Source organism: Hordeum vulgare, chromosome 6H, assembly GCF_904849725.1.
Source record: "Hordeum vulgare subsp. vulgare chromosome 6H, MorexV3_pseudomolecules_assembly, whole genome shotgun sequence".
In the NCBI taxonomy this organism is placed as follows: domain Eukaryota; kingdom Viridiplantae; phylum Streptophyta; class Magnoliopsida; order Poales; family Poaceae; genus Hordeum; species Hordeum vulgare.
In genome coordinates, this window is record NC_058523.1 from 62,390,718 (window position 1) to 62,409,039 (window position 18,322).

General features: G+C 45.9%; 1 protein-coding gene and 1 pseudogene across 1 annotated transcript; one reads left to right on the forward strand and one right to left on the reverse strand.

Annotated features, from left to right (window-relative positions):
• The first annotated feature begins 1,795 nt into the window (after positions 1-1,795).
• LOC123405089 lies at positions 1,796-4,464 on the forward strand (annotated as a pseudogene).
• Positions 4,465-9,645: 5,181 nt separating this feature from the next.
• LOC123405090 (SNF2 domain-containing protein ENL1-like) lies at positions 9,646-17,911 on the reverse strand. Its single transcript, XM_045098929.1, has 17 exons — positions 16,898-17,911; positions 16,278-16,408; positions 16,113-16,167; positions 15,687-15,923; positions 15,531-15,586; positions 15,351-15,441; positions 14,724-14,861; positions 14,561-14,638; positions 13,904-14,113; positions 13,743-13,814; positions 11,346-11,426; positions 11,128-11,246; positions 10,907-11,018; positions 10,547-10,641; positions 10,043-10,171; positions 9,828-9,948; positions 9,646-9,738 (listed from the first exon to the last, which is right to left on the reverse strand). Exons 1-17 carry the CDS (start codon positions 17,909-17,911, stop codon positions 9,646-9,648), a joined length of 2,832 nt encoding a protein of 943 aa, XP_044954864.1.
• Between the last annotated feature and the right edge of the window lie 411 nt (positions 17,912-18,322).

The following is an 18,322-nucleotide window of genomic DNA, read 5'->3' on the forward strand; positions in this document are numbered from 1 at the left end:
TATATATATATATATATATATATATATATATATATATATATATATAATCTTTATCTTTATCTCTCTCTAATAATAAAGCAATACGGTTTCTGATCGTCCGTCATTTAAATTACCCCCATAGTTGGCTAAAATTACCCACCAATGCCACTCGTAAGTGAAAAAAGGTTCGTCTTTCAGATTTAAGAAGTCGGGGCCGTTCTATGTTGTTATATAGTCCGATACATTAGCAATACAAGAACTGGCGAGTAACGCGATGGCTAACGCTTCAAAGCTCTACACTCAACACGAGGGTTCGATCCTAGGTCGGGGCGTCCCTGTTTTGTATTTTTTTTCTTTTTTTTCCTTTTCTAAATTAATTTCAGATTTCAAAAGAACAAAGTATCAAAAATTTATGAGTATAAAAAATTGTAGGAAAAAGCAAAAACTGTTTGTGTATTCGAAAATATATTCAAAAAGTCATAAAATATTAATGAGTTTGAAAATATTCATTTCTTTTTATTCTCTAAATTAATTCTAGATTTCAAAAGAACAAAGTATCAAAAAAATATGAGTATAAAAAATGTAGGAAAAAACAAAAACTGTTTGTTTATTCGAAAAATATATTCAAAAAGTCATAAAATATTCATGAGTTCGAAAATTGCTCACATATTATAATACAAATCACAATTTCAAATAAATTGTAATAAAATACTAAATGATCATGATTTTTATATAAAATTATCCAGTAATCATAACATATTCATGAATTTGAATAGCTTGTCCATCATCTTTTAGAAAATCTTCATAAAAATTAATACACATACATAAATAATGAACAAAACGAACTGTCGCTTACATAAAGGTTTTATTAGGAGATCTGTAAAGTTCATTTTATGATTTTATTTAGACCTTTGCATATCAAAAAGTTGCGAGTTTGAAAAAAAGTTGGAAAATGATAAACCATTTGTGAATTCAGAAAAATATTCGGAAAATCATAAAAAGTTCATGAGTTCAGAAATTGCTCACACGTTATAAAAATCACAATTTCAAATAATTTTTCATGAAGTAAGAAATGTTCAAAAATTTAAAAATGATCCGGTATTCAAAGCATATTCAGGAATTTTAAAAACATCTCCATCTATTTTTTAAAAATGTTCGCAAAAATTAAAGCACATTCGTAAATAATGAACAAAACTAAATGTCGCTTACATACAGGTTTTATTACGAGATCTCTGGAGGTCGTTTTATGATTTTTTTAGTCCCTCGCGTTAGGCAAAAAAAGGTTTTCGTGTTTTGTACAACGCTGAGCCCAACCAAATTGACACAACTTTTTATGGGTTAGTTTTGTACACAATTATGTTTATTCTCGTATCAGAATAGTGGTTATGGTAAGCACCGCTACGCTAAGTTAAGTCGAGGCACATCATTCATCAGTATAGCTCAGACAGGGTCCGTAAATGCAGTTTGCTCAGCCACAAAATATTATGTTGTGACGCCTTAAGAAATCAAGTCGCGATGAGCATCAAATTTTTGGTTTATGAAATCATACTTTTTTATATCTACCACACCTGCATAATCTAATAGTTTTTTTTCCGTTGCAACGCACGGACATATTTGCTAGTCTAATAATAAAGAGGCTATCGCTTCTGTCGGAAAACCCATCGCCGCAATTTTTGCAAAAAAGCCCTCCTAATTTATGATAATTAACCCGCAGTCCATGGTGAGGGGAGAAAAACGGTTCGATTTATTCTTTCGTGATCCTTGTGTGCACGTTCGGCTGCAGATCCAGCGGTGCCGCTTCCGATCCGCTCGGGAGATGACGCAGGACGACGACGGCGGGGCTCCTCGAGGCGGGGAGTGGCAGGACGGGGAGGTGGAGCTGAGCCTGCCGCTGGGGTTCCGGTTCCACCCGACGGACGAGGAGCTGGTGGGGGACTACCTCTGCGCGCGCGCGGCCAGACGCGCCCCGCCGGCGCACGTCATCGCCGAGGTCGACATGTACCTGTTGGAAATATGCCCTAGAGGCAATAATAAAATGGTTATTATCATATTTCCTTGTTCATGATAATCGTCTATTGTTCATGCTATAACTGTATTAACAGGAAACAGTAATACATGTGTGAATAAATAGATCACAAAGAGTCCCTAGCAAGCCTCTTGTTGGCTAGCTCGTTAGTCAATAGATGATTATGGTTTCCTGATCATGGGCATTAGATGTCATTGATAACGGGATCACATCATTAGGAGAATGATGTGATGGACAAGACCCAATCCTAAGCATAGAACTAGATCGTATTGTTCGTATGCTAAAGCTTTTCTAATGTCAAGTATCTTTTCCTTCGACCGTGAGATTGTGCAACTCCCGGATACCGTAGGAGTGCTTTGGGTGTATCAAACGTCACAACGTAACTGGGTGACTATAAAGGTGCACTACGGGTACCTCCGAAAGTGTCTGTTGGGTTGGTACGAATCGAGATCGGGATTTGTCACTCCGTGTGACGGAGAGGTATCTCTGGGCCCACTCAGTAGAACATCATCATGAGCTCAATGTGACTAAGGAGTTAGTCACACGATGACGTGCTACGGAACGAGTAAAGAGACTTACTGGTAACGAGATTGAACAAGCTATAGGCATACCGACGATCGAATCTCGGGCAAGTTCTATACCGACAAACAAAGGGAACCGTATACGGGATTGATTGAATCCTTGACATCGTGGTTCATCCGATGAGATCATCGTGGAGCAAGTGGGAGCCACCATGGGTATCCAGACCCCGCTGATGGTTATTGGCCAGAGAGGTGTCTCGGTCATGTCTGCCTGTCTCCCAAACCCGTAGGGTCTACACACTTAAGGTTCGGTGACGCTAGGGTTATAGGGAATTGTTATATGAGGTAACCGAAAGTTGTTCAGAGTCCCGGATGAGATCCCGGACGTCACGAGGAGCTCCGGAATGGTCCAGAGGTAAAGATTGATATATAGGACGGATGGTTTCGGACACCGGAAGTGTTTCGCGCATCACCGATAACGTACCGGGACCACCGGAACCACCGGAGGTGGCCCCGGGGGTCCACCGAAGGGGGGCAACGACCCCGGGAGGTAAGGTGGGCCAAGTGAGGGAGGGAACCAGCCCCTAGGTGGGCTGGTGTGCCTCCCCACTCAGCCCAATGCGCAGGGGAGAGGGAAGGGGGGGGGAAACCCTAGGCACAGGTGGGCCTTAGGCCCACCAGGTGGTGCGCCACCCCCTCCCACCCTAGCCGCCGCCTCCTTTCCCATCTGGTGGCTGCCGCACCACCTAGGGAGGGAACCCTAGGGGTGGCGCAGCCCCTCCCCCTCCTCCTATAAATAGAGAGGGGTTTTGGCCCTTGGGAGATATACTTCTCCCTCTCCCTCGGCGCAACCCTGCCCTTCTTTCTCCTCCTCTCTGCTGGTGCTTGGCGAAGCCCTGCCGGGAGACCTCGTCTCTCCATCGACACCACGCCGTCGTGTTGCTCGAGTTCTTCCCCAACCTCTCCCTCCTCCTTGCTGGATCAAGCTGCGGGAGACGTCATCGGGCTGCACGTGTGTTGAACGCGGAGGTGCCGTAGTTCGGCACTAGATCGGAATCGCTGCGAGTACGACTCCATCAACCGCGTTCTAGCAACGCTTCCGCTTAGCGATCTTCAAAGGTATGAAGATGCTCTTACCCCTCTCTCGTTGCTGGTCTCTCCATAGGAAGATCTGAATATGCGTAGGAAAATTTTGAATTTATGCTACGTTACCCAACAGTACCGGCACGACCTGTGGGAGCTGCCGGAGCGGGCGCTCTCCAGGGCGCGGGAGTGGTACTTCTTCACGCCGCGGGACCGCAAGTACCCAACGGCTCCCGCCCCAGCAGGGCCGCCAGGGGCGGCTACTGGAAGGCCACCAGCACTGACAGGCCCGTCGCGCGCGCCGGCAGGACTGTCGGGGTCAAGAAGTCGCTCGTCTTCTACAACGGCAGGCCGGGGGCTGCGGTCAAGACCGACCGGATCATGCACGAGTACCACCTCGCCGGCGCTGAGGGGCGCGCCGGAAGGAAGAGGGACGGCGCCTCGCTCAGGCTTGACGACTGGGTGCTCTGCCGCCTTTACAATAAGAAGAACCAGTGGGAGAAGATGCAGCGGCAGCGGCAGGAGGCGGCGGTCAAGGCTGCGGACTCACAGTCGGCCTCGAGGGGCGAGACGCGGACGCCGGAGTCCGATGTCGACAACGATGCATTCCCGGAGCTGGACTCGCTGCCGACGGCGCTCCAGGGAATGGGGACGACAAACGCGGCGATGCTGCCGAAGGAGCAGGTGCAGGAGTTGGAGATGCACACCGACGAGTGGCTCATGGGGATCAGCCTCGAGGACCTGCAGGGCCCCGGCTCCCTGATGCTACCATGGGACGACTCCTACGCCGCCTTGTTCCTGTCGCCGGTGGCCGCGATGAAGATGGAGCAGAACATCAGCCAGTTCTTGTTCTGAGCTATCAATTCTATGTTATCTGATCTCTCACAGTAGAGCTGTTGTGTGCGGCCTAATTAACTGTAGATACTTCACATTTGTTCAGGATTTACAAAAGGCATTTGTTCATGTTCACGACATTTGTGGGGCTTGCAAAGTACCCAGTCAATGCCCAAGATATGTCAATCTGCAGTTCAACTATAAGTGATAAATACTTCAAAAAATCATATCTTTTAAACCGTAATTTCAATTTTAATTTACTATATATAAAATTTGATTAAAAAATGTGTAAAATCTGAATAGGATGTTATATTATCTATTTAACATTTTTAAATTCTATTTTTGGTGTAATTTTAATCAAAAGTGATGTGTACAGTGTAAATATGATGTTATTTTACCTGTTTAACATTTTTAAATTTTATTTATAGTGTAATTTTAATCAATAGTGCACAATCCGTCTTTTATCCATGCCGAGGCTGATTCGTGTTGCAAATGAACACCTCATCAAAATCTGGTTGAAAGGAAAAGAAACCATCAATAACCACACATGCATGCCTCGACAAAACATCGCATGGAAAAAAGGAAGTTGATGTCCATCTTATGCCAATAGAGAGAGAACATAGATGTGATGCCATGTTCAAATAAAGGACATGCATTTATTGGGGTCTTGAGTCATTATTATTGAGGCAGGACGTGTTGTATTGTTTCCTTCCGTTGCAATGCACGGATTTTTTGCTAGTAATAATAAAGCGGCTATTGCTTCCGTCGGAAAACCCACCGCGGCATTTTTATAAAAAAAACCCTGTAATTTTTGTTATTCAACCCGTGCTTCATCATTTATCTGCAACGCAAAAGGAAAAAATGATTTGCTGTAAAAATTATACTCGTACGCATCGCCTCCTCCCGTCGATCCTGGGCCGCCCTGGCTTGTGCCCAGGCCGTCGCCACACCACTCGCCGCCGCGGCCGACCTCAACCGCCACCGCTGTCGATCTTAACCCACCCGCCTCCGCGGCCGTACCTCTCCCGCTCACTGCCCCTGTTGCGGCGCTCGAGCGCATCGCGTCGACCCTGGTCCACCCTGGCCTGTGCCCAGGCCGTTGCCACACCACTCGCCGCCACGGCCGACCTCAACCACCACTGTTGTCAATCTCAACCCACCCGCCTCCGTGGCCGTACCTCTGCCTGCTTGCTGCCCCCATTTCGGCGCTCGAGCACAGCTTCTGGATCAAATCAACGCGACAACTACAGTGACTGGGGATGATGCGTCTTCTCGATGCAGAACGACGGTGGCACGCGGATAAGGCGCGGCGGAGAGAAGTACGCAGGTGGAGGCGGGCCTCCATGACTCACACGGGGAACTCCGAGGTTATGGCGCGGCAACGGCGACTCCTTATGGCCAGATAGAGGAGCCTAACCTTGCTCCACTCATCGTATCCCCTCCTTCGGCAGGAAGTCATCATCTGGTGAGATCTCCTTCCCATGCCTCCAATCGTGTGCCAAGCACCGACAAGAAATTTTGTTTTGTGGGGACTTGTTTGCTGATGAATGAATGTATTGAATGTAAGATTGTATTGTTTTAGAGACAGAGAATGGAACACCACCTTCAGTTTGTCATATGATCCCACATTCTCTACCCCATGAGTGAAACAAGATAACAGTCCATTGATCAATTCACGTAGCCTCTTTGATTTGCTTTGCTTGTCCCGTTCAATTTCTCATCATGGTGGAATTAACAATGGACGGGTTGATTTCTCAACAAAATAGGATAGGACTGACTACATTAGTTAGTTAGCTTATTATTTTAATAAATCAAAATGATTATAAAAAATTAAAAACGTGTGATATCTTTTTCTTCCGTTGCAACGCACAGGTCCTTTTGCTAGTAAATACACATACGTACGCGATGGCGAACCGCAGTAGTTATCCAAATACATACAAATATGGTGTATGCATACGAACGGATATTCGGGTACTATACTTGCGCGAGCTTGCCGGCCGTCTACCCGAATACGTATATGTATACCTGTGCATACGATACATGACCATGGTGCAACCCATGCACGTGAAACTGCTGTATTACTTATCCATCCAGTCAAAGTGTATTCACTATGCATATAGGCATGTATTTCTCTTTCTCTTTTCTTTATTTTTACAAGTACTAGCAAAAGGGCCCATGCGTTGCAATGGGAGAAAAAATATCACACGCTTTTAATCTTTTCATGATCATTTTGATTTATTAAAATAATAAGCTAACTAACTAATGTAGTCAGTCCTATTCTATTTTGTTGAGAAATCAACCCGTCCATTGTTAATTCCATCATGATGAGAAATTGAGCGGGACAAGCAAAGCAAAACAAAGAGGCTACGTGAATTGATCAATGGACTGTTATCTTATTTCACTCATGGGGTAGAGAATGTGGGATTAGATGACAAACTGATGGTGGTATTCCAATCTCTCTCTCTACAACAATGCAATCTTACATTCAATGCATTCATTCATCAGCAAACAAATTCCCACAAAACCAAATTTCTTACCGGTGCTTGGCACACGGTTGGAGGCATGGGAAGGAGATCTCACCAGATGATGACTTCCTGCCGGAGAAGGGGATACGATGAAGGGAGCAAGGGTTAGGCGCCTCTATCTGGCCGTAAGGAGTCGCCAGTGCCGCGCTATAACCTCGGAGTTCCCCGTGTGAGCCATGGAGGCCCGCCTCCACCTGCAAGTACTTCGCTCCGCCGTGCCTTATCCGCGCGCCGTTGTCGATCTGCATCGAGCAGACGCATCATTCCAAGTCACTGTAGTTGTCGCGTTGATTTGATCCAGAAGCTGTGCTCGAGCGCCGAAACGGGGGCAGCAAGCGAGGAGAGGTACGACCGCGGAGGCGGGTGGGTTGAGATCGACAACAATGGTGGATGAGGTCGGCCGCGGCGGCGAGTGGTGTGGCAGCGGCCTGGGCACAAGCCAGGGTGGACCATGGTCGACGCGATGCGCTCGAGCGCCGCAACGGGGGCAGTGAGCGGGGAGAGGTACAGCCGCGGAGGCGGATGGGTTGAGATCGGCAGCGGCGGCGAGTGGTGTGGCGGCGGCCTGGGCACAGGTCAGGGTGGCCCAGGGTCGACGGGAGGAGGCGATGCGTACGGGTATAATTTTTGCAGCGAATCATTTTTTCCTTTTGCATTGCAGATAAATGATGGAGCGCGGGTTGAATAACAAAAATTACATGGGCTTTTTTTATAAAAATAACGTGGTGGGTTTTCCGACGGAAGCAATAGCCGCTTTATTATTACTAGCAAAAGGGCCCGTGCGTTGCAACGGGAGTAAAAAATACTATGCGTTTTTAATCTTTTTATAATAATTTTGATTTATTAAAATAATAAGCTAACTAACTAATGTAGTCAGTCCTATCCTATTTCGTTAAGAAATCAACCCGTCCATTGTTAATTTCACCATGATGAGAAATTGAGCGGAACAAGTAAAGCAAAACAAAGAGGCTACGTGAATTGATCAATGGATTGTTATCTTATTTCACTCATGGGGTAGAGGATGTGGGATCAGATGATAAACTGAATGGGGTGTTCCATTCTCTGTCTCTACAACAATGCAATATTACATTCAATACATTCATTCATCAGCAAACAAATCCCCACAAAACAAAATTTCTTGCCGGTGCTTGGCACATGGTTGGATGCATGGGGAGGGGATCTCACCAGATGATGAGTTCCTGCCGGAGGAGGGGATACGATGAGAGGAGCAAGGGTTAGGCGCCTCTATCTGGCCATAAGGAATCGCCGTTGCCGCGCCATAACCTCGGAGTTCCCCGTGTGAGCCATGGAGGCCCACCTCCACCTGCAAGTACTTCGCTCCACCGCGCCTTATCCGCGCGCCGCCGCCGTTCTGCATCGAGGAGACACATCATCCCCACTCACTGTAGCTGTCGCGTTGATTTGATCCAGAAGCTGTGCTCGAGCGCCGAAACGGGGGCAGCAAGCGGGCAGAGGTATGGCCGCGGAGGCGGGTGGGTTGAGATCGACAGCAGTGGTGGTTGAGGTCGGTCGCAGTGGTGAGTGGTGTGGCAGCGGCCTGGGCATAGGTCAGGGTGGACCAGGGTCGACGCGATGCGCTCGAGCGCCGCAACGGGGGCAGTGAGCGGGGAGAGGTACGGCCGCGGAGGCGGGTGGATTGAGATCGGCAGCAGTGGCGGTTGAGGTCGGCCGCGGCGACGAGTGGTGTGGCGGCGGCCTGGGCACAGGCCAGGGTGGCCCAGGGTCAACGGGAGGAGGCGATGCGTACGGGTATAATTTTTGCAGCGAATTGTTTTTTCCTTTTGCGTTGCAGATAAATGATGGAGCGCGGGTTGAATAACAAAAATTACATGGGCTTTTTTATAAAAATGTCGTGATGGGTTTTCCAACGAAAGCAATAGCCACTTTATTATTAGATATAGATTATTATATGTATGTATATATATATATATAGAGATTCGGGTACGATACTCACGCGAGCTTGCCAGCACGAACTTGCCGGCCGTCTATCCGAATACGTATGTACGAGCTTTATATGCATGCATGTATGTACTGGGCTAATTTTGATTAGCTGGCCATTAGTCCATCAACAATTAAATTAGACTAGCAGTAGTTCATTCGCACATGCAATATAAGCTTCATGCACATGCAATATAAATGCATATACATAGGCAGTTCTTACTCTAAGTGTACAACTAAATATTATTGATTGAAGTCATCACTTTGACAACTCTAAATTTCTCCTCATTTTACGTACAATTCGTGTCGCAAAAATCTCATCAAACAAGTTCAGAGGGTCGGGAAGACCTTCGTCTGACACCCTGCTACTTCCATTGGAAAATAACAACATTCAACCAGCATCCATGGTGTTTCATGCACTTACCCACAACATATAAGGGCTAGCTCATAAGACTTCAAGGGATTTGAAGGTGATTGTAAGGGATTAAAAATCTCCAGCAAGTCAAAATCCACCGCAAACCCCTTAAATCCTCTACAATCCTCTTGTGATGGGGATTAACCGAACAAGCACTAAAGGAGAAGCTCAACCAACAAACGTTGGATGCAGCCCCTTGCCTCGGTAGAGTTCGACCGAACAAAAGACATAGCAAAATCCAGCATGCAGATGAACTATTTCGATTGGCCTGAGCTAAGAAGCAACAACTCGATGAAGAATAACTTAGCAGGCCACTTGCTTGGACGACGACGATTCAGCGACCACCGCCAGTTTTTTGTTATCCAACTCATGTGTCCTGTCTCCACACTGAGGCGTCTGCCAGCCACAATAAACATGTACATTCTTCTCAGCTTATGTAGATAGGCGAAAGTGCATAGCTCTTTGCTGAACTGGAGGAGACTTACCGTGCTCCCGAGGGTTTCCGACAGCCGGTTGATTTCTTCAGTGATATCTGAATCTGTGTTCTTGCCTGCCAAGTGTGTTCTAGCAGTGAAGCACACATCCTTGGGCTTACCATGGGCGCCCCTTCATGACATGAGCTCAAGTTTAGTGATAATCCACTTGATAGCCGCTAAGAAAGACTAATTAAATGCAGTGTGTTGAAGGCAACAGCACTGACCTTCCCGGACCATCGTTCTCACTCAACATCGGCAAGATTTCTGTTTCTGAAAATAGGAGGCTGTGATGGCTCACACCTGCTATTCCTTGCTTCTCCAGAAACTGGATGTGCTCCCGCAACGACTCGTCCCTGGAAAGCAGATAGATTAACTTCGCAGCAAAGAACATGAGTTGTTACCAACTATTGCTATCAGGAATCAAGAAGCTCCTTGTCCAGCCAATTCAGGGGGAAATTAGCTGTTGATTTGTTCTCCTTTTTTGCAATTTTCTTATCACCCATTTTCCTTTGGGTACCCCATATTCTCCTACCAAGAACTAAAGCCTCATGTATCTCAAAATGTCTATATAACACCTCAACATCTTTATGTGCGTTTTATGACTAATTTGTACTAAGTAATAACTAAAGGCCATTTTCATTTCATATTTTTTGTTTAACTACATGGAGCCTCGAATAGTCAGAGTGCTGATATCATCAGAACAAATGGAACAAATGCAAATTCCTTACATGTCAAGCTGCTGTCCATGCTCTTCTTGCAGTTGTTTCTGCGTGAGGGAAGCATCAAAACCTTGTCCCGGCATACTGAAGAGCTCATAAATGTCCTGAAGATATGCAAAAGAATTAGCCATACTATCAAGTAAAACATCCAGCAAGCAACGATAAGGAATGGTATCATGATAGGTACGCTCTGGCTGAAGTAACGTTTCTGTTCTTTCTTCTCTGTGGCTGCCCTAAACAAAGCACACTTGAGGACCTGGAAAAAGTATTATGCGATTCAAGGAAACACAAGTATGGAACTCAAATATAGAGCCTAGAGATGTCATATGAAAAACATTGGAGTAAGAAAATTCTAGATCATATTTGAACCTGCAATTTATATATCGTCTCTTCGACAGTTGCAGAGGTCATCAAGCGGTATACAATCACATCTTTGGTCTGTCCAATTCGACAAACCCGATCAACGCTCTGATTATCCGTACTGTAAAACAGAAGATCGTGTTATGTAATAAAAAAAACTTGCAGTGACAAGCATTCTATAACAGCAAAAGGAATGCCCTTGTTAAGGATGTGTGTCAATGTTCGGGTACCTTGGATTCCAAGCAGGATCAACTACTATGACACGAGCTGCCTTGGTGAGTGTAAGTCCAAGACCACTGACTTTTGTGGTCAGTAAAAATATTTGACCTCCAAAGCCCTCTTGGAAGTCCTGGATATGCAAACACATATTATGTAAGCAACATAGCACATATATAATTGAGCCCATTGCCCAACACAACATAGAAAAAAGGGAAGCATGGACAGAAACCTTCACAATCCTTTCCCTCTCAGAAATCTTAGTAGTGCCATCCATGCGCACAAATCTGTAACCCTGTGAAATTATAGCTTCCTGTTGCAATAATCGAATGCGTTACTACACAGAAAATAGGTGACCATCCATGTATCAAAACTGTTTTTATGTTAGGCATACTCAACGAAAATGGGAATGAATACTCTGAACCTACCAGTCATGCTAAAGCTCGTGTTATCATACAATTTTTCATATAAAGTAATAATTGGCTATTGAACTGGACTTGAATGTGATATGCCTCTTCTGTTGTACAGAAGCATCTAAGGCTGATGTAACAATAAGACGTGCACACATTTTAAATCATTATATTTCGTAAGAAGAAATCGCCAATTTAGTATACTAACAAAGTTTATCATGAATCTTTCCTATTTTTCCTACTTATAAAGGTTGAAGTTGGTGGTGAGTTGACATACGAGACCAACAACCTTCATCATTAACTAGAATGCACCCTTGCCCACATATGGGACTAGCAACCTTCCAAGATACATAAATAAACAAATGCACTTTTACTCACACGTGGGACCTGAAATAAATGAACAAGTACCCTACTTAGACCACCACTTGCGGAATGCACCAATAACATATGCAAAAATATGACTCCAACTCAAAATTATGCTCTTTCAATTCTATATCACATAACAAGAGAGTGAACAGGTCGTAATTTCCAAGCAACAGTACTCCTTGCCTATTCTCATATGTTTCAACATTCAAAATTTTGTGTCCATTGAAGTGCATATGTGGTTGGGTTGACTAGTGCATGAAGCTTTGTATCAGGGACTAAGGTCTTGAGTTCAAGTTCTGACTTTTGCAATTTATACAATAATTGCCGTCTCACATGTGAGAAACTGAGAGGGGGTGTTGAAGTGTATATGTGAATTTTCTAGCCCTTTCCATCAGTTCAAACTTTTGGTTACATTGGCTAAAGCTTAACAGTCTTAAAATAGACTTTCGTCCTGTTTTATAAATAAAGCAACTCTTTCGTTATATTTTCACTATCTTTAATCGTGGATCACGTGCAAATGCCGCAAGAGACCAACGTATTTTGACGACTTCCTAAGACTGTGACCTAACTCCTCGTATTTTACAGTTTGGTAACAACACACATGCATTGTGCTAGTGTGAATATATAAGAAACAACGTATACAAAATAATACCTCTAATTTGAATGCTACATGACATGTTTTTTTTTGAAACGGAGGATGACTCCCGGTCTCTGCATCTGGGAGATGCATGCGACCATTTTATTGATTATTCCTGAGGACCTTAAAAAGTAGGATAGCAATATGTCTGAATCCGCCATCTTGGCAATATCTGCCGCTACTCCTATCCATATGATGAAGGGGGTGAAACTGGGCCAAATACCCAGACCTCTCACCTAAGCCTAACATCTAAAGCCGGAGGCCCCAACCGAGCCACATACCGGGTCGGGGGCACAAACCAGTCTGACGCACTCACATGTGTCGCCGCCACCATCTTCCACCAGCTCATCTTCAGAGCAGATTGAGGTGCCAGCCTTGGCAGGTGCCTCCGCCATCGACGCCACCATGACGTCAAACGACGACCTCCACCTACGCGAGGCCATCTCCAAGCAGCGGACGCAGATCCATGCTAGGATAGGGCCGCACCACCGCCGTCGCCCACCACCCACAAGCGCCACCCAGCCCCAAGGTTCCCAAAGCGGCGCCTTCAAGAAGGGAACGACGCCGTGAGCGCCGCCGCCGCCTAACAAAGTTAGGGCTTTCGCCCGGGAGACCTAGGGGAAGGGGAAGTGAGGGGATCAGTCCATACCGATGCCTCCAAGGAGGGGAACAGCGCCCTCAGGCTTCGCCGTCGATGCGGCCCGCATTGCTGGCCAGGGATTTCGCCCGACCTAGATCCCCGCCACCAGCAGCGCCTCCTGTACAGAACCGGCGACCCAAGGAAGCGCGGCCCGACCAGGCTAGCACGCACGCCGAACAGGGGAAGAGGGGATGCACCAGATCGCGCGCACCGGCCACCGCAGAAGCCGCCGTCGCCCGCCAACGATCACCGGATCCCGCCGCCCGCGCGGCCGGGACGCCAGATCCACCGCCCGCACGGCTGCTAGCTTGTCGTGCCTCGCCCATGGAGCCGCCGCTCCAGATCCGGAGTTCCCCACGCAGAAGCAGGGCAGCCAAGGCCCCGCCGCCACGATCCTTGGCGCCCCGGGCTTGCCCGGCGGCGAGGAAGGGAGGGGGAGGGAGTGAGGCCGGGGGGCGGCTAGGGTTGTGAGGGTTGGTTCCTGAGTTGGTGACACCTCTGAACTTCCTCACGCTTGGTGGATGACCGTGTCAACATGGCATGTGTTTTCAACATAAATAAGAATTGACAGCAGACCTGAATCATGTCTAGCATTGTACAGGTTTGAGAAAAAATCAGAACATGGTGGCCCTCTTCAAGAAGATTCCGCTGCAACATTAAACATTAACCATTTTAGTTTAGATAAATAAATAAAAGAGTACATTACTAACAACTAATATGCATCAAAGAATGCTTACCAACAAGGACAAGATAAAAGATAACTTGCATGAGACTGCCTGACTGAGTTGTACTGCATCATTACCATGAGCCATATCTTTGAGGTTCATGGCCATTTTTTCAACCATCACCGTATCATGATTATTCAACACTCCATCCATGCATTTAAAGATGTCCTCAGCATCTCTCTGAGTCAATATCAGTGGGTGGTCACATATTTTTTTCAGTACCTGTTGATGAAAAGGAAAAAAACATGAAACAAACATAAATTGCACAAAAGAACGTGCACAAAAAAACAATTAGCAAAAGCTGCCTCCCATACAAAATTATCCCTCCATTTCATTTCTAGGCATACTTTGTTGTAGCTCAGAGGTAATGGAAAGGATTAGTAGTAAGGAAAAATCATTGTTTTAGGAATAAGAGAGAATAGTTAGTCAATATGCATGTTTCACAATAAATGATGGAGAGAGTAAGAGGTAAATGAGGGCAAGAGATAGAAAAGTCATTACTTCTAGCGCGTCCTATATTTTCATATAATACTTCATTTTTTTTTGAATCGGAGTGAGTATATGATGAGCATATATGAGGAGAGCTAAAGGAGTACATGGCAGCAACAAGAGAACAAATAAAGGTAGACAAGATGGATGCAAATAAAAGGCTTTAGAGCTTATGCTTACCGTAAGAGCAGCCAAGCTATTTTCTACCGGTTCAAATGGAACTAGCTCATGGTTCAGAAAAGCTTTATATAGTCGCCTCTGCACCCAAAAGACAGAGAAATTGTAAAATGGTCATTAGCCAATTACTCGACCAGTTTTGCATCCACGACACCAAAATGTATACCTGGCAATCTGTTAATTTCAGCCAGATAATTAGTTCATTCTTCTTCGGAAGCTTTTTGTCATCTGTCAAACCAATTTCAAGGGACACTTCACTCTTCATGCGTCGCAAGAAATAGGGCTTTATCCGTTCTCTTAATTTCTGTGAACCAAAGTCAATTAGGTTTAGTTCAGCTGGCTCCAACTAATTATCCAGAAAGATGAGTAATATTTTCACAAGTGTAATGCAGCAAATCGAGATGGCCTAATCTAACTCGCTTGCCCTCTCATTGTCCAACTAGAAGTGGACATTAGCTAATGTGGAATTCAAACACAGTTCAGTTATAGAATTACATTCACATGTCAAATCAGAGATGAAAATAATAGTTAGCTAATATATGGATACATTATGCACAACATAGAGATCAGTTCATGACCAACTTGTAATTTCTCACCGGAATCACAATGGCAAGATTTACATATTGTAATATATCAAGCATGATGACTTTTTATATAGCACTTAAATGCCAACATACCAACAAGTAGAAACAACGCAGATACATTGAAGTTATTCGACCACAATAGCGACAGGAAATAGGCTTGGGTATTGTCTATCAATCAATTGGACTCAAAACAGAAAGAAGACAGGTACCTTCGCTGCATTTGAGCCTATGTCCTTCGCTCGATTGCTAGCATTCTTGTTATTTCCTTCAGTGATAGGGCGTTGAAACCTTGTTCTGAACCTGCAAAAATATAGAGAATAAATAGCACAAGATGTTGCAAAGTAAAGCAGCATCACTAATACAGGAAAACAAGGGAGCAAGTAAATTACTCTTCCTCACCATCCAAGGCTTCCGGGCAACAAAAATTGAAAATTGCCCACAATTCCTACAAGAGTATACATGCTTATTTGCATCAGTAACAGGAGGACAAAGTACATAGGAGCATGTAAAGTTCGCCGTTTTTAGAAATTTCAGTTAGGTGGTACCATCAAATTATTTTGCATAGGCGTTCCACTAATGGCAATCCGACGGACACAAGGTATTTCAAATAAGCTTTGGGCTCTTTGTGTATTGGGGTTCTTGATATAATGTGCCTCATCAAGAACAACATAATTCCAAAAGTCCTCCTCCTCCTCATGGTCGGCATCATTATAGAAGTCACCTCTTATTAGATTGTAATTGATCCGGACAATATCATATGTTGTCAATAGGATACCTCCCTCCTGTAGTAAGACGATAAATAGCTGATGTGACTCAGTAAATGTACAGAAAAAATTAGCCATGCAAAAAAAAAAAAAAGATGGCGCTTATGCGGAAATGATTTTTTGCTTGATTTTACAGTTTGGATAAAAATTAAGGATATGAATGACCAACAGAAGTCAATTTATCTTAGGAAACCAAACAAAACAAACCTTGAAGGCATGTTGAAGCTCATTGTCACGAATATTTTTGTTGGAACCATAGTAGCTGTGAAAAGGAAGAGGAATCAATTAGCAGAAATCAACAAGGCCTGATCTGTATCAATTAGGGGGGGGGGGGGGGGGGTGGGATGAAATGGTGTGAATAGGAGATCTTACTTGCAGATCATATGGCTGAGGCCGACAATCGAAAGCTCCTTGATCCAATGAGTGAGAAGTGTCCTAGGGCCGACGACTAGCGCCCTCCTGATCAAACCGGAATGGAACAACCCTGCCAAGAAGGCAGAAACCTGCACCGACATAAAAGTAAGGATAAACTCCCTCAATCAGGATAGTGCATCACCAACTTGATATTGAGAGTAATATATATTTTGGCTGAAGGAAACAAGTGCTTATGTAGTACACAGATTACTAGCTTGGAAACAAGTATAATTAAGCACGCGATACAGTGGCAACGAAATAAATTCTACTCTTGTGTCAGGTCAGATGATAAATATAGTCGGTTTCAGTCCCTTATTATGCAAGATGCAGTTTTCAGAATAATCACTGCAGGCTAGTAGTAGCAATTAGCATTCATCCACAACAACCTTCCTAACACTAGCAACATCTGTTCTGAATATATCTAGGAACAAAGGGTGTATAATTAAGGGAGAAACCGAGCCGATGATGGTGAGATCGACACAAATTAACATGTCTTGTTATGATTGATCAATTTAATCAGGAGAATAACCAAATGAAATGCCAATGGGTTAGAGAAAGGGAGGAAATAGGAATTGGACCTGCATGGTCTTGCCTAGTCCCATGTCGTCCCCTAGGATCCCGCCGGTTCCCATGCAGTGCAGCGACCAGAGCCAGCGGAGTCCCTCGCGCTGGTGGATGTACAACATCTTGTATACCCTCGTTGGGAGCCTGTACGCAGCGGCGGCGGCGGCCTCCATCTCAAAGTCCTCCTCCTCGTCGCCGTCGGTGTCATGGTGGTTTTCCACCTCCTGGTCTGCCTCGTCTTCATCATCGTTGGAGTCCAAAAGTATGTCGGCGGGTTCCTCCTCGTCACCGTCGATGTCATGGTGGTTTTCCACCTCCTGGTCTGCCTCCTCTTCATCGTCTATGCAGTCCAGAAGTATGTCGCCGGGCTCCTCCTCCTCGTCGTCGTCGTTGGTGTCATGATGGTGGTTTTCCATCTCCTGGCCGGCCTCGTCTTCATCATCGATGCACTCAAGAATGTCAGCGGACTCCTCCTCCTCCTCCTTGTCGCCATCGGTGTCATGGTGGTATTCCGTCTCCTGGCCGACCTCGTTTTCATCATCGATGCACTCCAGAAGTATGTCGCCGGGCTCCCCCTCCTCCTCGTAGCCATCGGTGTCATGATGGTGGTTTTCCATCTCCTGGTCGGCCTCGTCTTCATCATCGATGCACTCAAGAATGTCGGCGGGCTCCTCCTCATCCTTGTCGCCGTAGTTGTCATGGTGGTTTTCTATCTCCTGGTCGGCCTCGTCTTCATCATCTATGCAGCCCAGAAATATGTCGGCCGGCTCCTCCTCGTTGCCGTCGGTGTCATGATGGTGGTTTTCCATCTCCTGGTCGGCCTCGTCTTCATCATCGATGCACTCCAGAAGTATGTCGCCGGGCTCCTCCTCATCCTTGTCGCCGTAGTTGTCTTGGTGGTTTTCTATCTCCTGGTCGGCCTCGTCTTCATCATCTATGCAGTCTAGAAATATGTCGGCCGGCTCCTCCTCTTTGCCGTCGGTGTCATGGTGGTTTTCCACCTCCTGATCGGCCTCGTTCCTCATCATCTATGCAGTCCAGAAATATGTCCTCGGGCTCTTCCTCCGCCTCCCATCTGCAGGCGACGTCGAGCTCATCGTCGGAAGATGTGTCGCCGGCAAGCTTGCATAGGCGGCGGCGGCGGCCTGTCAGCTCCACCTTCCCCGCGCCAACGTGGTGAGGAGGCTCTGCGTCTGCGTGTACTGGAGGGAGACGATTGAGTTATTTGGAGCGACGGAGGGGAGGATGGAAGATGCTGGATCGGTTGAAGATTAATCGGAAGAAACTAGCGTAGTTAGATGGCGACGACGATGCTAAAATTGAATTGATACCTGGTGGTGCCGGATGATGGGGTTCGCCGGAAGGAGGGTCGTCGAGGGCGTCCGAGAAGTCGGACAAGTCCAGCGGCGAAGACGGAGACGCCGCCGTCATGGATGGGG